General features: G+C 36.5%; 1 protein-coding gene and 1 pseudogene across 2 annotated transcripts; one reads left to right on the top strand and one right to left on the bottom strand.

The window, feature by feature from the left end:
• Positions 1 to 21,156, bottom strand: part of LOC116033184 — a 104,139-nt pseudogene that overhangs the window by 17,115 nt on the left and 65,868 nt on the right.
• Positions 10,465 to 18,395, top strand: LOC116032201 (protein SUPPRESSOR OF FRI 4). Of its 2 annotated transcripts, none has more exons than XM_031274655.1 (7): positions 10,465 to 10,909; positions 11,424 to 11,524; positions 13,257 to 13,383; positions 14,040 to 14,452; positions 14,981 to 15,135; positions 15,217 to 15,270; positions 17,467 to 18,395. In XM_031274655.1, exons 1-7 carry the CDS (start codon positions 10,716 to 10,718, stop codon positions 17,587 to 17,589), a joined length of 1,167 nt encoding a protein of 388 aa, XP_031130515.1. In that variant the 5' UTR covers positions 10,465 to 10,715; the 3' UTR covers positions 17,590 to 18,395. The 2 variants fall into 2 exon arrangements, with proteins under 2 accessions (XP_031130515.1, XP_031130516.1); XM_031274656.1 differs by having other exon boundaries at positions 10,467 to 10,909; positions 17,989 to 18,395.

The following is a 21,156-nucleotide window of genomic DNA, read 5'->3' as shown; positions in this document are numbered from 1 at the left end:
CAAAGGAAGTGAGTGTGTGCGCGATAGCGGCCACTCACGAGCCTCACTCACCCACATCTCCGCTCTTAGTCCGAAAGGACAAGATCCGAGAGGAGTGGTAGACAAAGTGTTCGATGAAATGCCCCAACCGAATGAGGATGTGGGAGTCCAAAGTGTGACGCCACTTGGTGATGTGCCATGAACTCCCTAGTCTATTCCACATCTCTAGCTCACGAAACCATACAAAGATAGACCACATAGAGAAGCCTAAGGCCCCGATCTCCGTCTTTACATTTCTTTTATCACAACCACTATCAACCTTCTACCTTCTTACCAATGAATCCAACCCTTAGCAAATCTTGTAACTCTTTTCCTTCAACCTCTTAGATGCCAACACACTAATTCGATTCCCATTCGCCATCCTTGAGATACACGACACTCGGGGAATCTTGACTCTTCGTTTTACCAACTTCACATTCACCTCCCACTAAATTACATCCTTCAAAATGGCGTCGTTGCCGGGGATGGCAAACGGTTTCGAATAGTGTTGACATCTTTGAAGTTGGATTTTAAGAGTTCTTGAATTGCTTTCTTTTTGTTTGTTTTAGTTTCTTATTTTTGTTATTTGCTTGAAGAAGTGAGCTTACATTGTCTTGAATATCTTGTGCTCACTTGCAACTACTTCTAGTTGCAATATATTTGTTGTTGGTTAAGCTTTGTGCAGGAAATTTTCTTTATCAAATCAATTGAAGCTTACCAATGAGTGCTTATCCGTATTCCCATGGTTACCCATACCATGGAAGACCATACACAACAAATATGCCACCCCAAATTTATGAACCTTACCCACATTATTATCCAAACCCTTATGAATACCCACCACCACAATATACATATCCACCTTACCCAAACACTTTCCCTTATTCCAATTATGCACCATATCCTCATGATACCCCCTCTATGCTTACCCATGAGAGAATTGAGAAACCTACATACCAAAATGGAGAGGAATCCATTAGTTCTATAGCTGAGAGTATTAACAACCGACTTATTCAAGTCATTAAGGAGATTGATCCTAGTTGTGAATCGGCATTACAGGCCACAATTCCTTCAATTGTTAAACCTCCATCTCATTATAACCCTCCATCAAATTATAATCCTGAGAGAAATAGGTATTCTCATTCTTACACTCATCCTAGCTATTCACCCCCACCACACCAAAATGACAAATATCTTTGTGAAACACCACCTTTTGCGCCAAATTTCACCCAACCTATACCATATGAGAGGCCACCTTGTGAGTATCTTCCTCCGGTCAATGACGAAATCCAAACCTTGAAGGATAAATTAGAAATGTTCATCCAAATAGCCAAGGAGGATACTATCAAATTAAGAGATGAAATTAGGAGCGAAATGAAGAAGAATCTTCTTACTCTTCGCAAGGAAGGACTTCCACTAGACGAAATTGAGGCTAAGATGCTATCAATGACGGAAGAGCTTATGACGAGAATGCTACCAATAGATCCCCCGACAATGGAAACCAACCAACAGGAGAGTGACAAAATGGACAAGACAATTGAAGATGAAGAGGTGTGTGTAAAAGAATCCACAGAACTTGACGCCCCGGTGCTCCAAGAAGTTTCAAGTCTTTAGTTGAACACTCAACAATGGGAGAGATTGAGAGTGAAGATGAGGATCACATTGAAATTGTGTGGGAAGACGAAAAACCCACACAAGGTAAGACTCTCACTCTAACTCTTATCGAAAGTTCTTATAATGTTTGTGAGGATGATTCCCTTGTACTTCATGATAATTTTGATGACTATGATAAAGCTTCTTTTTGCTCATGGGAGAGTGATTCCTTATAGTTTTGTGATGATTTGGGGAGTGAGGATGATATCGAGTTATTAGGGATCATAGAAGAAGAAAGGGAACGAAGGGAAAGGATTGTCACCATTGACAATCCAAAAGAACAAGAGTGGAGAGAAAATGCTTTAGATGAGATAGACGGAGGAGAGAGTGTTCATTGGGAGATCTTTAAGGAAAAGGTTGCAGGGGTAGGGACCTATAAGGAGAAAGAAGAAGAGGGGTATATTATCTTTGAACATCCTGAAATAATACCCCGAGCTTACTTATTGTTGCATTTTATTTTCCTCTCCTTAGTTTCCAAATTCAAGGATGTCCTACATCTTGGGGCATACCTTGATGCAAAAGTTCACGGGACGCTTGGAAAGGTCCCAAAATCTGTGTGCTTCGAAGGATAGAGCACACAACGTCTGGCCAGGAGACGTTAAACCATGGCGCACTTGGGAGGCAATCCCAATGTTATCCTTAGCTTAGAATTTCATTTCTTGTTTACTTTTTCTTTCTCTTCGTTTATTAGTAATTTTCTTGTTAGAATAGCCTTGCTTGAGCTAACAATGCAGGTGGTTTTGGTACTAAGCCATGACAAATGAGCTAAACTGGATCAAACATGGAAGGCAAAAGCCAGGAGACAAGGAAGGTGATCAGCACTGCTGACCACGCCTGCTCACACGCGTGGTGGCAGGCGTGGAAGCTTTCCAGTGCTGATCCACGAGGGCCAACACGCGTGTAAGACCGCGTGGACAGGTCCTAGACAGTTTTCGTGCATTATTTTCTTTTCATCCAATTTTTCTAAGTCTCCCAGGTCTGGCCGTGCCAATAATCACAAATTTTAAGCAAATACCAAAAGGTGAGGAGATGATGAGCCGGCAATCTTAAAGAAATAGATGGGCAGCAAGCTGAAGATAAGGTTGTAGACGCATCGTATGGTATATCATTCTAACTCTTCTTCCAATTTTATGAGCATATTTGCCTTGGTTCACGAAAGATGAGTCGCATGATTTTGTTATAATGGGTATAGTATTTTTAGAATATTTATTTGAAGCCAAAGCACACTTTTTAAGTGTGGAAAGATGCTTTAATGCACAATCTTTTAAGACCCTAATCCTTTTTCCTCTATTCCTAATGGAAACATCGAGGACGATGTTCACTTTTAAGTGTGGAAAGGATTTATGTTTCTTGAAATAGTTGATTAATTGAGTGATAAGGTATAGGAACTAGAGGGCGTGTTATTGCCGATACTATCTAGGAAGGCTCCTAACCTTGTGCTAAAATTTGAATGTCTTAAATATGCTTTGAAAGTTACACTTTGCACCAATTTGCACAATTTGACCAAAATTGAAAATTTTTATGTGTGCTTGCATGTTCTTCACCTTGTATTTTGTTTGGACCTCAGTCAAGGATCATTCGAAGTGGGAGTGTTTACCCCTTGAGTTTTAGAAAGATAAAAATTGCGAAGCCCGGAAATTGAATTAATCTTAGCAGGACATGGGGCAAAAGGTGAGCCTAAGTGAGCTTAGAGTGAAAAATCCATAATCCCTAGAAAAAGGCATGAGGGGTTGATATGGTGAAAAGAGTAAAAAGGCAAAAAGGCCAATCCTAGAGATAAAAGCAGAGGTGAGCCATCTAGTCTGGATACGGGGTAACCATTGCACCGTCTTCGAAAAAGCATGGAGATCCATGTGAAGTCGGTTACCCCGAAGAGATCCTGAAAGATGAGAAAATAGAGAGGAGGTGAGCCACTTCGCTAGGATTCAGGCACCCATTGCACTGTCTTCGAAAAAGCATGGAGCTCCATGTGAAGTCGGGTCGCCTGATGACGTTATCCTAGGAAGTGAGAAAATAGAGTGATCGCCCAAGCCATGGCGATGAGCGGTCCATGTCCCTGCCCTCACTTATATTAACGTAAAGGGGCTTTGGCGTTAGGTTGGAAATTGGCTAGGGGGTGAACATCGTTCCCACTAGTCGGATCAGCTAGAGGCCCCTAGAAAATTCAAGGTGAAACCATTTTGTCTTCGCATGCTTGAAAGGTGTAAAACTTTTTATGTTATTGATACACTCTCATTTGTACCTATTTTACTTGTGTTTTTATTTAGGTTTTATAATTAATTGTGTATTAAAATGTTATCTCCAATGCTTTTTCCTTGTTATTTTATTTAAAGTGGTATAATGCTTGGTTTGAGTGTCTTTGGTGTGTTTAGTGCTGCATTATAACCACTTGGGAGCAAAAAGGCAATGCAAAGGAATCAAAAGTGTTGAGAAGTCAAAATGGGACCGAAAGTACTGTTCACCGCAGATTCTCGACGCGTCGAGAATCCTGCCCAGGACACTATTCATCCCAGAACAAAATTCCAGATTTGTCCCTGTTTTGGATCCCACTATTTAAGGCTTCATTTCTCCCCAAACCCTACCTGTTGGCTGCTGGTTTTTGTCAGAAAAAGGGGAAAGAGAACAAGGAAAAGAAGCTTCATCATCTCCAAAAGCCAAAGAAGAAATCATCACAACTTTTGGAAAGGAGATCAAAGAAAAGAGCTTGGAGGCATCATTTGGGAGAATATCTTCCTTTCTCTCTTCTATTTTGAACTTTATTGAATAATTGTTGGATCTATTTTAGCCATGTTAGGCTAAACTTCCTTTTGGGATTTTTGGGTATAAAAGTGTTTATGAACCTATGTGCCTAGTTCTTATTTTGTTTTAATGAAATATCTATTTGGGTTTATTGCTTGTGTTGCAATTGTGATTTATGTTATTGATACTTGTAATTAGATGCATATGATTGCTTGTACCCTTGCTAGATTTGTCTATGAATCAAAGAGCACCCACAATTGCACTTGACTATTGTACCTCGAGAGAGGACAATTTGGTTAAGGGATATATTTTGAATAGCTCACGAGAGTGAGTATTCCAATTACCGTATTTTGGATTTGAGTTACGAGAGTAACCTTTCCCTTTTAGATGGCAATTTTCCACACTTGTTTAACCCAAATAATTATTTCACTTTAGATTGGCACTAGGTGATTAAACACTTTAACTCCCAAAAATCCCGCTTTTACCTCTTTGAATACAAAAACCCGTTTGCCTTATTTTAATTATCTTGTTTGCATATCCATAGATAATCATCCATTGTGAACGTAGGAATAGCTTCTTGCGAATATAATTAGTAACTAGTGCTTGATACCCCACTTCCCTGTGGTTCGATAACCCCGGAATACTCCGGGTATTTGTATGTGGTTTTATGCTACGACCAGTTATATCCATCTCCTGAGACTTAACTTCCTTAGCATATTTCTTACGTTTGGTTGGCATGAGTTTAGTGGTCTTGGTAGATAGTGTAAGGGATTTCACCCACTTAACTCCGAACACCTACACATCGCTTGATCAATTGACAATGAGAGAACGGACTATCCTTGGTGCTTATATGACTAGAGTTTAGGAAAGTGTGCTTGCTTGAGGACAAGCAAGATCTAAGTGTGGAAACTTTGATAAGCACCAGGAATAGCCTATTTTAAGGGTCATTAAAGGGCTAGAATTGTATAGTTTATTACCCATTTCATAAGAATATCGTGCATTTAGACTCAGATGTGACCAATAACTACTAACGAGAGTATGGAAGATGTTTTTAAGGTATTCTACAGCTAAAAGGGCGTGTGGAAAGATCGCGAAAAAAAGTCTTCAGGGCTCGACGCGTCGAGAGCCCTGTGACACCCTAAAATTCAGCTTCGTGAAAAATGTCTATTTTGCCCCTGTTTTGTTCCCACTATATAAGGATCATTATCCCAAGCCTTAGGCAGTAGATTTTAGCATACAATAGCATAGATTAGGTCTCTCTTAGGGATTTTCTCCCCTCTTGGGGGAAATTCCTTTTCTTCTAGGTTAGATTAGATCAAGGGCAAGGAANTTTCTTTAGTATGTTAGAGTAGAGTAGAAAGGGGATTGGTGGCCCCAAGGTTAATCTATGTGGATGCTTGATATAAATTGCTAGATTAAATGTGAGCTTTGTGATTGTTGGATGGTGATCTTGTGTGGATGATGTTCATACTACTTTGTGCCTAAGTGTGCACCTTAGGTAGCAAACTCAAAGGAAGTGAGTGTGTGCGCGATAGCGGCCACTCACGAGCCTCACTCACCCACATCTCCGCTCTTAGTCCGAAAGGATAAGATCTGAGAGGAGTGGTAGACAAAGTGTTCGATGAAATGCCTAACCGAATGAGGATGTGGGAGTCCAAAGTGTGACGCCACTTGGTGATGTGCCATGAACTCTCTAGTCTATTCCACATCTCTAGCTCACGAAACCATACAAAGANCCGAAGATGAGATTGAAAGTGTTCTACATCATTGCCACTCATCACCTTATGGAGGACACTTTGGGGCTTCTAGAACCGCGGCTAAAGTTCTACAGTCCAGATTTTATTGGCCTAGCTTGTTCAAGGATGCTAATTCTTATGNATGAACTCTCTAGTCTATTCCACATCTCTAGCTCACGAAACCATACAAAGATAGACCACATAGAGAAGCCTAAGGCCCCGATCTCCGTCTTTACATTTCTTTTATCACAACCACTATCAACCTTCTACCTTCTTACCAATGAATCCAACCCTNAACCATACAAAGATAGACCACATAGAGAAGCCTAAGGCCCCGATCTCCGTCTTTACATTTCTTTTATCACAACCACTATCAACCTTCTACCTTCTTACCAATGAATCCAACCCTTAGCAAATCTTGTAACTCTTTTCCTTCAACCTCTTAGATGCCAACACACTAATTCAATTCCCATTCGCCATCCTTGAGAGACACGACACTCGGGGAGTCTTGACTCTTCGTTTTACCAACTTCACATTCACCTCCCACTAAATTACATCCTTCATGGACATGTTGTGTCTATATGGAATGATCAAGAAGGTTCGGGTGCACATGGGAGTCATACTGGCAAATCTGTTCCTTAATCAGCACTCCAACAAAGTCCGTACCATGTTCTTGGGACCTTACATCACCCGAATTGTCATGAACTCACAGCTGGTCACTCTTACTAGGAAGCGATTAGGCAACACTCACCCAATCGCCGTGGCTAACATCAACAAGATCTTTCCCACCAAGAAATCTAAGAAAAGGCCCCGAATTGAAATAGAAGGGGGGGGGGTAGGGGGCAGCCGAGGATGAGGAAAATGAGGAAGCCGAAGAAGAAGCAGCTATGGAGGAGCCCGGTGGGGGCGAACTAGGAGAAGCGTCGTCTAGGCTCAACTTTCAGCAGTAGGTGCTAGCCCAACTTGGCGCCATGCAGCTCCAGATGGGGCAGATATACCAGCAGGTTGGGCTGGTACAGACTGAGCAGCAGCAGATCAATGCCGGGGTGCAAACCCTGAACTCGAGGGTTGACCATCTTGAGGGGGTCGTGGCCCGAATTGAGGACTATCAAGCTTGGGACCGCAGCCAGTTTTCACCGCCAGGGGCCCCCAACTACCCCTATGATGATTGCGAGGGTGTTGTTGCCCCTCCTATGGACAAGCATTATGAATTCTAAACTTTTTATTTTTCAACATATTCATTTAGTTTTAACTGTTTTTGTTTAACTGCTTAGACTATGCATTTCACTTTCTAAGTTCATTTTGTTTTTAATTACTCTCTTTAGCTTGATTTGCACTTTAAGTTTTTGTTTTAGTTGACTTGATCTTTCCCCCGTTGTGCTTTATTGTTGGTCCATCAAGGACGATGTTTGCTTTTAGTGTGGGGGGAGGTCAATTTGTGGTTCGGATTTTTGGTTGTATATAAAAACCTTTACTTAGTTTGCTTAGATGGTTCATTGTGCATAATTCTTGGGTAGTTGCTTTCCTAGTTTAAACTTATGAACACTTCATTTTTGTTGGTTGGAGGATATATGGTGGTACTTGTGCAACTAAATCCTTGATCGATGATTTGAAACTAAATCCTTGATCGATTCAGTCTCTTGCCAATAGCTTTGTTAGCCTGTAATAAATGAATAACTTGACCTTGTGTGTTGTGCTTGGCTAGTGAAGGCTTATGTGAGATTCCGGTAACGGTTGTTTTGCTAGAACTTGCCCTATTACTCCCCAAAGTGAAATCTTAGGAAATTGCATGATTTGAAATGATATAGACCATTTTTGTTTAACCTTTAGCCTTATAGCCTACCCTGTGAATATGTGTTTATCCCTAGTTGTCCCCTTTTGAGCCTTTAGTTCACTAAATAAAGTGCTTAGCACTTGTTCCCCTTGATGTTAGTCTTTCTTTGTTTTACCCTTATTAATTTTCCCCTTATGATGAAAAGTGAAAGAAAAAAGGAAAAGTGAATAAAAGCATAAATGTATATTCCTTTCTTGTTTTTTTTTGTGTCAAATCCCCACCTTTTGAGAGTGTTGTCTAGTCTTCTTTGTAGAGTGCTCTTTTGCTCTTTATTGTCAAGATCTCTTCTAGCTTAGTTTGTGAATAAGTGTGAATTTCCCTCATTTTGTTTGTTTTCCTTACCCCTTCTTTGTTAAACCCTTAACCCTTAGCCCCGTTATAAGTCGAATAAAGACCTATTTGATCATTTCATGCATTCCAAAGGTTGACCTAGTGGGAGTAAGAAAGGCAAACATATGGGATCTCATCTTGAGCCATGTTTTGCATAATCTCAACTTAGCACTTGTGCACACAGGGTCCTCACCTAATCTAATAATTTTGGTGCTTGGTTATTGGCTTGAGAAGAAAACTCATTTGTAAGGCCTAAATGATTCTTGAAATAAGACGGGTTGTCATAAGTAGGTTGGTGGATTGTTTGGTCGTACATGAAGGAAGTGTGAATAATGTTCATTGCTTGGAAAGTGACTTGTCCTTAGTTTTTGCTTGAGGACAAGCAAAAGTTCTAGTGTGGGGAAGTTGATACCTTTGATTCTTAACACTTTTTCACCCCATACTTTAACAAATTTTGATAACAAAGGGCTTTAGTTTGAGTGGAATCTATGATTTGTTTGTGTGGTTTGATGTTTCTAGATAAAATGGGTCACAACGAGTCATTAGAAGGCTTCTTGGAGCATAATGGAACAACTTTGGAGGCCTAGATTTCACTAAAAAAGGATCGGAGCAGCGGGATGCAAAGCGGAAGGAAACCAGGAATTTTGAGCACATGCGGACTGACATCCGGGCGGATGCCCCCTCACCGTTTCCATCCGGCCATCCGCCCGGAGGTCGCGACCCCTGCACAGTATTTAAGCATTTTTTCTGCGTTTTGGGAGAGATTCCGAACCCTAGAGAGCTTAGAACAATTTTTCTTCATTTCATTAGCATTTATTAGCTTAGATTTACATTGGAGAACACTATTTTGGAGCTTGTATTGAAGATTGGGAAGGGATTCCAACAACTTTTCTTCATCATTAATAGTAAAACTCTCATTTCCTTTTCTCTATCTCTTCTTTACATTTATTGTGCATTTATGATTTCCTTACTCAATATTACTATGTTTACTTTAGATATGAGTGAGTAGTCTCTTATGTGGGTTAGATTAGGTGTTTATTACTTCTATTGATGCTTATTATGTGATTTTTGCATAAAGGGGATGAACACCCATTTAGGGTTCTTGAGTTTGAATTTGGTTTATTTCTATCTTGCAATGATTAGTGTGCAATGATTGTTGTTTGCCTTTGGAAAGTCTCTAATCTCAATGGGAGTTGGGTGGGAGACTTGAGCCAACCCAATCTCAAATTCATTTTCTCTTCTATGGAAATAGGGGTAGATTTGGGGCTTAAATAGCTTTTGTTCTTCAAGAATTTAGGTTGGTTCTACATGGAAATGGGACAACATTTGTTTGGAAACTTGGATTATTTTGTGCTTGCCTTAAGAACCTCGGCCTATTGTTCATCCCCCAATTCAAGTGTCAATGCATCAATATGGTTATACACCTAATCCAACCCATATTTCCTATTAAAATTTAAACCTTATTTTAACCTTGTTTTCCCTTAAATCCAAAATTCCAAAAATACTTTAGTTTAAATCCAAAACCAAAAATTGATTTACTTGGATCCTTATGGATTTCGAAACGTTGGTGACTAGAGTCTAAGTGACCACTCTTTACGTGCCATAATCTCCAATCCTCGAGGTTCAACACACCCATTTTCATATCACCGCAAATACCACACCAGAGTCTCTAACCCTCCGCTCTATATCTTCGTCTTGCGTTGCCTCCGAATCCGAATGATCGGTCCCTGTATCCATACTCCCCTCAATATCTACTTTGTTTAGATCCAGTTGGATTTTTTCCAACGGTTAAGCCACCACCGGACCACCCTCTTTCGTCGCTTGCTGGGACGGAGGCCCCAGCGGACCTCCTTCTTCTGCCAGATTACTCAAATCGGTCAAATATGTGTCACGGCCAAAAAGCGATAATACAGCAGAATTAATTTTTTTAAGTCAAATAGAATTCTAGTGAGAGGCGAGAGAAAATTAGGCTAGAGAGAGAAAAATCTTAAGTCAAGTACTTATTTAAAAATTAAACATTGGACATTATCTTATTCGCACAAAGTGAAAAACTAGTATATATATACGGAGTAATTCATAAATCCATTATTATCAAAAAAAATATATATATATATATAATTCATAAATCCGGAGTACGAAATACGACGTAGGAAGAAGTATTGTAAAATTTCGTGATCAACTTGCCCCGTCTATACCCACCAACCCATAGAATCGTGTTCTTTTCAGAAACCTTGACGGCAACCCTAACCCTAATCTCTTTCTACCTAGTTGTTGATTCAGAAGAAACCAAAGAAACACATCGTTTTCTAAATCGTTGTTCAAGTCAGTCTATCTTTTACCTTCATTGAATCGAAATTTGAGATTGGATTCTAGAGTTTAAAGGGAAAGCAAAGGGGTTTGAAAATATGGGGAAGAAGAAGAAGAGGGCATCCGATAAGGTATGGTGCTACTACTGCGATCGGGAGTTCGACGACGAGAAGATTCTGGTGCAGCACCAGAAAGCGAAGCACTTCAAGTGCCATGTCTGCCAAAAGAAGCTCTCTACAGCCGGCGGCATGGCCATCCACGTCCTTCAGGTCCACAAAGAGACCGTCACCAAGTCCGTAATTCACTTTTCAGAATTTACTTTCATTGCATTAGCTATTGCATTGCTCTATTTGTCCATTTTTATGCTTTCATGGATTTCAGTAACAATTAACTGCTTCAAATAATGATTATTTATTTATTTATTTATTTTTGTAACGCAATGGAGGAGAAATTAGAAAATCAAAAATTTTTAATTGATAATTGTTAAATAGGCAACTTTAACAGTTTTCATGGGAATATTACAAGGTATTAGCAACATGTTAGTAAGCCGGATTTACTGTAAGATCTTCTCTAATTGTAACCCCCAAAAGAGGGATGAGAAAATGCCATTATCAGTTGGACTAATTTTGGATTGATACATAAATATTCTGAATTTGAGGTTATAGGACAAAAAGAAAAAAAGGTAAATGGGCCTTTTTGTGACTTTGATTAAATATAAATTGAGCTTGAGCCAATTGGGATGCATCAGGATGTATTCTTGTGCCAAGTTTGTTTTCTTGCTGCTGATAAAAGATAATATATTTCAGAGTGCCGAACGCAAAGCCTGGCAGGGAATCAACAGATATTGAAATATATGGAATGCAAGGTATCCCACCTGATGTCTTGGCTGCCCACTATGGCGAAGAAGGTATGGGTTTATACAAAATTTCAATTTGCCAATAAATTGCACATGTTCTTTCCTCTGCTTTTTCATACAGTGAATTTTCAAAGCTGGATTTCCTTTTGTTTTGAAAATAAAAACATCTGAAGTACTTTATTTACAGTTACATTTAAGATATTAAAGTTTTTAGATTCTCTTTCAAGATTCTGAATTGCTCAAATGTTCTTTGATTTCATGGAACACCAATAGTTGGAATTGTCAGAATATTGGCCATATCTTTTTCTTAAAATTGTTACAAATTCAAAGAAATAATTCCTTGGGAGTGTTAAGAGTTTTTCAATTACCCATTATAATATATTTATTATTGTATGATAATTTGGATATGAACTTGTTGAATTTTGGAGCCGTTAACTTCAGTATTCCATTTTCTGTTTTATGTTTTCCTGTCTTCGTTCACTGTTTTCCATTCTCTATTTTCTGTTTTCACTTTAGAAAACATGTTTACCAATATTCATTTTCCAAATTCAATGTTTAGGACTTTTGGACTATAATGTTAAAAAATAATGCAATTTCAAAATTCTGAGTTATTTTTAAAACTCAATATATGAAATATTTCTGGATATGTTTGGTTTGAGTGAAATATATATAATTTTTACTTGTCTAGTACATGTTAAATTTTAACATCCGATATTTGGACTAAATTTATACCTTAACATAATAAAAAAATATCTGGAATCTGAATAAATAACTTATTGAATTTACCCGAATTTTAGTAAAACAATTTAGGTTTTGTATTTTAGTTCAGATAATATGAATACTTTTATTACACTTGATATTTAAAATATTTTTCAATATGTGCAGAGTGAAATATATAATATTTACTTTTGAGTCTAATATATGCAAAATTTTAACATTTGATATGCAAACCAAAATTAATCCATACATAGCTAAAAATATCTGATACAATAACTTATCTAGTGCACGCAAACTCTAAAAATCAGTTAATATTTTGAGTTTATATTTAAATAATACAAATGGTGTTTAACTAAGAGTATGCAAGTAGGTTATTATGTTAATATAAGTAAATGAGAATATAGATGATAGAAGATGGTGATAAGAGAAGATGATAATAAATGTTGTCATCGTAATAGATAGATTTATAAGTAGATAAAAGTGAGAGTAGGTGGTAGGTGGTGGTGAGAGAGTGTGTGTGTGTAAGTAGGTGGTAGTAGTTCTGGTTTCCATTTGTAGAACTAAAAGTCTAAAACAAGTGTTTTCAAGGTTTCTAGAAAATTGGAGAACTGTTGTAAATGGGCCCTTGGTGTCTGTAGTCCATTTGTTCATCTCTAAGATTTATTAAACTTAATTTTATACTCTGTGATGAATTTTTTGTGCTAATAAGCACATAGTATTTATTTATATCCCTGGTTTGAGTTATCTATACATGTTTAGCCAGTAGAATGCTTTACTTTTGGTTCCCTTCCTTCCTGGTTAGTCTTGTACTGTGTTCTGTGCAAATATTATCCAGCAGTGGCTCTAATGATTTTTGTAACATTAATTCTTTTATTCCGTAGTATCTTAGTGTAGCTCATGGAGGATTGCACATTCAACTTTTTAATTTTTTTAGTAGTATACTAGCATCACATAGCTTAAATGCGATGCATGGGTCTTTGACAGAATGTAAAGGGGATAATATTCTTGCAGATTTCTTGTTTCATTGTAGCATAATCCAATTCTGTGTAAAAACCTTTTCTTGCAGAGGAAGGGGCTCCATCAAAAGCAGCCAAAGTAGATGTTTCAGCATCACAGTATGTTGGAGGTGTTGTTCCAGGGGCATTGCCTGCTGCTTATCCTTCTCAAGCAACTTTGGGCGCGATTCCACCATTGTATGTTACCAATCCATGAAAATCCTTCTTTATGTGCATCTTTTGATGCTCTAAATGAAAACCTTTTTATTTTACTTTTGCTTCATATTCATTTAAATGCTAATTCTTTTCTCACTCTACTGGAATAGCTTGTCCTAGAAGTAAATATGGTTAGTTATACTAGCATAAAAGTAATGTTTTCATCTGAGTCTTTTCTTCTTTTTCCTGTCTAGCCTGGTTGACTTCCATGCAGCTGCCTGCCTTTTAAATTTGATTGTTTGTCTCAATCCATTTAATATATCCTTTGGAGATTGGATTGTATTAATCTGCTCCAATAAAGTGTTTCAAAAGCTAGATATATGTATGGGCCAAAATGGAAGGAGTGTATAGGCTTAAAGCTGATCTGAGTTGTCAACTATGCTTCAATTTGTGTGCTGGAGTTGTAGTTCCTGAATAATATTTTAGTTTCTATTCTGTGCTTCTGTTTTTATTTTTATTTTTGGGGAATTGTGTCTTCTAAATATTGTTTGTTTGCTTCTATTTGCAAAATCCTTTATGGCCCTTTTGCTTTCTTGAACCATGGAATCTGTAAAGTCTCCTGTTTATGTTATAAGCATCATTCTTCTGATGTGGAGGCAGGAATGTCTATAACATTTTTTTTGGCTGAACTAATGCAGGTATAATCCTGCTATACCTATACCCCGTCCTGGTTGGCCAACTCCACCCCGACCTCAGACATGGTATTCACAGTATCCTGCTGTCTCAGTGCCACCACCTCCACCTATCAGCTTGCCACAACAGCCCTTATTCCCTGTCCAGAATATGAGACTCCCTGTTCCATCCACTGCTCCTCCGACCCTGACACCGTTTCCAGTTACTCCTCCAGGGTTGCCAACTACTACATCATCTATTCCAGTTTCTCAACCGTTGTTTCCCGTTGTTCATCCTAACAGTATTCCTGCTCAGAGTTCACCATTTTCGGCACCTAAATTGTCAACAAGCTCTTCAGCTGAAGTGCAGAGCTCAATTGACCCAAACCTAGCCAACAGCACTCCTGCAATAAATGGCTATCAGGCTGCAGGCTCACAAGGTTTGCTTTCATTTTATTATCTGCTGTATCAAAATTGTGGTTTCTATTGGAGAAAAATAATAAAATAGTGATATCAGATATTTATTAAATTCAAGTGTTTTGGCTACTTTCACCAACCAAAAAAGTGAATTATGAGAAGATTTCAATACTTCTCATTGTTGAGATGCTAGTTTAAAGTACTTTCAAAATATTGATAAACATCCTCTCAAAAATAGAGTTCTTAGAGGTTCATCAGATGGTTAATGGGTAATTCTTTAGTTGGTTTTAACTTTTACAGTTTCTACATAATGGCTTTTGTGAAGACTGCTATGAACTCTTTAGATTGCAGTTGGGGCAAACATTGTCATATGATTTTTGAATGAGATATTGAAAATAATCCCTCCAAAATTAGGGAGGTTTAATGTCATTTTTCGTTCTTATTTTGTATCTTTTTCCTTTACATTCAATGCATTCTTTAATGGCTTGTCCAGCACTTATGGCACTTCTATTTTTGCTTCAATAACATCCCCTTAAATTCATTTATTGCAGCTGCAGCACCAGTGAGTTCACATTCTTATGCCTCCGGGCCTAATACTAGTGGACCTTCAATTGGACCACCGCCTGTAATTGCTAATAAAGCTCCTGCTACTCAGCCAACAACAAATGAAGTCTACTTGGTTTGGGATGATGAAGCTATGTCCATGGTTAGTAGTCTCCCCTTGGGTAACAAAGTTGACTAATGTTGTAAACATGTCTTACATGGTTGTGATTTGGAATTCTTGCAGGAAGAAAGAAGAATGTCATTACCAAAGTATCAGGTGCATGATGTTACTAGCCAGGTAAGTCATAATTACCCTGTACTGGTACTATTTTATATGGTTATGGTCATGAGTTGCATTTCTGTCCAGATGGATAGTAGTTGTATTCCACTTAACCAGATTCAATTCTTTTCTGTTGTTTCATGTTCATAAAGCAAATTTGTAAGTGCTTCCAATCTCTTTTCTCTCCTTTCAATAAATTACACTTGCAGTACATTTGGTTCACAAAATGAATTTTGGAGGAATAGGAATCCTATTCCATAGGTAATGGAATAAGCAAGGACTAGAATATGAATTCTATTCCTTTGTTTGGTTTGTGAAAGGAATAAACTTCAAGGATTGTATTCCATTGTTTGGTTGGTTTTAAGGAATAGAAGTGCAATAAGCCTCCAACAGATGTAAATATCCTCTATTATGAATGATATTTGCGTGCAAAATGAATGATATTTCCGTGTAAAATTAAAAAAAAAAAATAATAATAATATTATTATTATAGCAAGCATTTAGAATGCATAAAATTGATTAAGGGCAAAGAAAGGTATTAAAAAAATAAATTGTATGTGTGTCTATGTGTGTGTGTGTGTGTATATATATATATAGGTCCCTTATCAGGTTACAACTATGTCCCCGGTGAGAACAAAACCATTGATTTAGGGTCCGTTTGGAAAGCAGGAAAGACTTCTGGAAAATGTTTTCTGGAAAATGAGTCATTTTCTGGAAAACAGTTTCATTTCTAGTGTTTGGATGTATTATGAAAAACTGTCTTTATGTGTTTGGTTCATTTTCTGGAAAATGGATAGAATTGTATAATTAAACATTGTAATTGTTTTATTTAAAATAAAAAAAATTATAATAGTTATTAAAATAATGGTATTTATTAAAAAAAATAGAATTTATAAAAAAATTAAAAAAATTAAAAAAATTAAAAAAAAAATGTAGCAAAGGTTTTCGGCAGTTTCCCACCTCCTTGGTCCATGGTCATGGGTGATATGGCTTGGTTTTGGTCGAAAACATGCGAAACAATTATTTTGGCGATTCTGGAAAATGACTTACGGAAAAAAGTTCCGTAAGTCATTTTCCGGAAAAATGAACTGATTTTCCTTGGTAAACGGAAAACCCGTTGACCACATTTTCCGGACGTTTCCAAACACAGAAAACTCGGAAAACATTTTCCGAAAGGCATTTTACAGGTTACCAAACACACATGTAAACAAGGAGGTGGTTTTAAAGGTTATCAAACACACATGTAAACTATGAGCAGGGTCCACATAGAGTTTGGTTTAAAGGTTTTAGGCGTCACAAAAATAGGCTATTCCTGAGAATTCAAGAATAGCTTAATATTAGATTAATATACTAGGCCTCCCCTCGGAATAGCTATATTCCTTTTGTACAATGCATAAAATTGATTAAGGGCAAAGAAAGGTATTAACAAAATAAATTGTTATATATATATATTGTGTGTCTGTGTCTCTATATACACATAATAATAATATTATTATTACTTTTTTATTTTTGAAAGGAAAATAAGAACAAAGTACATCAATAAGAAAGCCCGGAGGGGTGGACCTCCATTCCTTACGATTAGCTACGAATACAGCTCCCCTAGCAAGTAAATGGGCAACTCTATGTGGACCGTTTAGCAAATATAAAGCTAATGTTATTATTACTATAGGATAGGATAAATTTTTAATATATAACAAAAATAGCTTAAGTATACTATGCCACCCCTTGGAATAGCTTAATATATAACAAAAATAGCTTATTATTACAAAAATATGTTATTTCCGAGAATTCAAGAATAGCTTAATATACTAGGCCTTCCCTTGGAATAGCTATATTCCCCTTGTAAGGGGAATAATAGCTCATTCCCAAGAGTATTCCTAGGAATAAAAATACTAACCAAACAATGCAATAGACCTATTTCTGGGAGTGCTATTCTATTCCTGGCCTATTCCATGAATTAAACATTTTGTTAGTGAATTTAGATGGATTGAAGTTACATATGCATAACAAGCTTCAATCATTTATTGATATTTCCTGTTTAAACAAATTGGATTCCCCTTGAGAAAATGATAATAATTATTGATAACACTTTACGTAGCCAAATTTAGCCATGAACTAGAAGTGTTTTTTTTTTTTTTTGTGTGTTTTGAATTCATTTTCGTGAAGCTAATTTATCAGTTCAAGTAATCGCTTTCCTCCCCTTAAAAAATTTAGCTGTGCTGTATCACATCATATCAAAGCAATCCAATCTACTGTGTCTACAATTCAACCCTCTTGATTGTGATGGGCTGCTTTACCGTTTCTCTTTTAATTGTTTGCCATTTTCCACTTGGCTAGCAATCCCCACATTTTGTGGCCATCAGTGATTCAAGTACGTATTTTCATTATCATCTTTGCTGATAATTATATAACGATCTGGCAAGTGCACCTCAATTAGAGGAATCTTCAACATTCGAACAAAGCTCTCATGTTTCTGACAAGTATGCTCTTTCTATGTTTATCTATTTTATATATATTCTGGGTGGAAGAACATACATACCCAAAAGGTTTGTGCATGACTATTTTTTTTGTTAAAATAAGGCTATTAGTGGTCGAACAGTGGCTCAAACTTGGCCCAGGTCAGATTCTTTTGCAGATTTGTTACTGAAGCAGTCTGATATTGACTGACTGGTTCATCATGCTGATTGCTGGTTACATTCAAGCTCTAATTTCCTATTCTGATTTTACATGTGTCAGATGAGCTCAATAGATGCAGCAATTGACAGGAGAATATCAGAAAGCAGGTTGGCCGGGCGTATGGCGTTTTAGGAGCCAGTTGCAATATCTAGGAGGAGCCAGGTGCTTATGTCAAGTTCTAGTTTTCTATATCCACTGCCCTCACAAGTCTTAGATTGCTTGCTTGCTTGGTCTCCTCTTGCAAATTGCAATGTACTCACTCTGGTTGTATTTTTTTGGGGAGTAAAAGACGGATGGAAAGTTTGTGGGAGGCACCCTTGACCAATTACACACATTTGATTGGCGTAGGCTGTGCATTAACAATTATTTATTTCCTTTGAAACTAAAATTCGGGTATTATATTATTGTGTTACTGCAAAATTCTAATAATTGGTTGGTTGGAGAAAGTATTATTGAGATGAGATGTACCTCTTGCTTTGAATTTATAGTTGATAGAGAGCGAGCTGATGTATGTATAAAAGGGAAAGGCGCCCTCCCTCAATAGAGCAAAATCATAGCTTATTTTTGTGTGCAGTAAAAGAATTTCAAGTACAAGAAGTCAACAAATAAAATAAAATAAATAATTTTAAACATACAGGAATAAGACGTTTACAACTTGTGAATGAATGACAATATAATGTCAGTTGGTAAATTTTGTTTCGTTTTCAATTACTCCGTATTTAGATATATAAAATTATAATTGTACGTTGATATAGAAAATTTGATAATTATCTTTATTTTTTTAGTACTACTAACTCTGTAACATTTCGTATCTGTTTATAATTACTTTCTTAATCTATTAAAGGCACAAAGAGTTAATATCACCTCCACTGAGGCTTGAACTCACTTCCATCCATATGGGAGTATAATTGGATGTTATTAAACCACAATGTCTAATTTGTATATATTTTGAAGGGTCTCCGGAATTTAAGTGGCTTGATTTTCAAAGAAGAGTGGTCTCTCCGACCACTGATTTTTTAATTGGATGCCTTAAACACTCCACTGAATGGTTTCCGAAATTCAAGTAGCTTGATTTGACTTGATTTTAAAAGCAGATCATGAACACTCCATTTGAAGGGCCTTCGGAATTCAAGTAGCTTGATTTTCAAAGAAAAGCAGTCTCTTCAATAGAGGTTTGGATCAACATGAAGTTTTCATAGAGGGGCTATTTTCAAAATGTTTACATGATTTTTCCATGATGATTACGTAGAAATGAGAACTCCTAATACATTCAAAAAAAATTTATAATCTAATTAAACAAATTAGATAATATCAATAGTATCCAAAATATATTCAAATATACTAATATTTCAAAATATATACAAATTAGACATTGTGGTTTAATAACATCCAATTATACTCCCATATGGATGGAAGTGAGTTCAAGCCTCAGTGGAGGTGATATTAACTCTTTGTGCCTTTAATAGATTAAGAAAGTAATTATAAACAGATACGAAATGTTACAGAGTTAGTAGTACTAAAAAAATAAAGATAATTATCAAATTTTCTATATCAACGTACAATTATAATTTTATATATCTAAATACGGAGTAATTGAAAACGAAACAAAATTTACCAACTGACATTATATTGTCATTCATTCACAAGTTGTAAACGTCTTATTCCTGTATGTTTAAAATTATTTATTTTATTTTATTTGTTGACTTCTTGTACTTGAAATTCTTTTACTGCACACAAAAATAAGCTATGATTTTGCTCTATTGAGGGAGGGCGCCTTTCCCTTTTATACATACATCAGCTCGCTCTCTATCAACTATAAATTCAAAGCAAGAGGTACATCTCATCTCAATAATACTTTCTCCAACCAACCAATTATTAGAATTTTGCAGTAACACAATAATATAATACCCGAATTTTAGTTTCAAAGGAAATAAATAATTGTTAATGCACAGCCTACGCCAATCAAATGTGTGTAATTGGTCAAGGGTGCCTCCCACAAACTTTCCATCCGTCTTTTACTCCCCAAAAAAATACAACCAGAGTGAGTACATTGCAATTTGCAAGAGGAGACCAAGCAAGCAAGCAATCTAAGACTTGTGAGGGCAGTGGATATAGAAAACTAGAACTTGACATAAGCACCTGGCTCCTCCTAGATATTGCAACTGGCTCCTAAAACGCCATACGCCCGGCCAACCTGCTTTCTGATATTCTCCTGTCAATTGCTGCATCTATTGAGCTCATCTGACACATGTAAAATCAGAATAGGAAATTAGAGCTTGAATGTAACCAGCAATCAGCATGATGAACCAGTCAGTCAATATCAGACTGCTTCAGTAACAAATCTGCAAAAGAATCTGACCTGGGCCAAGTTTGAGCCACTGTTCGACCACTAATAGCCTTATTTTAACAAAAAAAATAGTCATGCACAAACCTTTTGGGTATGTATGTTCTTCCACCCAGAATATATATAAAATAGATAAACATAGAAAGAGCATACTTGTCAGAAACATGAGAGCTTTGTTCGAATGTTGAAGATTCCTCTAATTGAGGTGCACTTGCCAGATCGTTATATAATTATCAGCAAAAAAATGAAGTATCAGTACTCATATTGCATTAATGCTACAAAGATAATTGAATTTTACAAGTAGTATCAATGCGGTATGGGTACAAGATATGTAGATGGTCCTCTAATTTTTCAATTGAATGCCTTGAACATTCCATTGAAGGGCCTCTGAAATTCAAGTGACTTGATCTTCAGAGAAGAGCTTATATGTTTGTTCTTCATTAAAGGACCTAATTTTCAATAGAGGTTTGGATCAACATATTTGACATAATCTTCATGGAGGAGTTTCTGAATATTCGATAATATTTTTTGGAGGTTAACAATCTCAGAATGTTTATATAGAAATGAGCGATATTATCTAATTAAATAATATCAATATTATCGAAAATATATTCTAATATATTAATATTAAAAAATAATCATATTTATCAAATTTTCTATTTCAACCGCAACTATCTAAGATATTTTACAATGCTACATCTTCTTATCAAATGTCACCGATCGATCGTTTATGAATATGTAAACTATTTTAAGCACATTTTGTAATAGCATGAATAAATAAATAATTGTATATATATATATATATATATATATATATATATATATATATATATATATATATATATATATATATATATATATATATATATATATATATATATATA

This window comes from Ipomoea triloba, chromosome 10, assembly GCF_003576645.1.
Source record: "Ipomoea triloba cultivar NCNSP0323 chromosome 10, ASM357664v1".
Lineage (NCBI taxonomy): Eukaryota > Viridiplantae > Streptophyta > Magnoliopsida > Solanales > Convolvulaceae > Ipomoea > Ipomoea triloba.
This window is presented reverse-complemented; position numbering and strand designations above follow the sequence as displayed.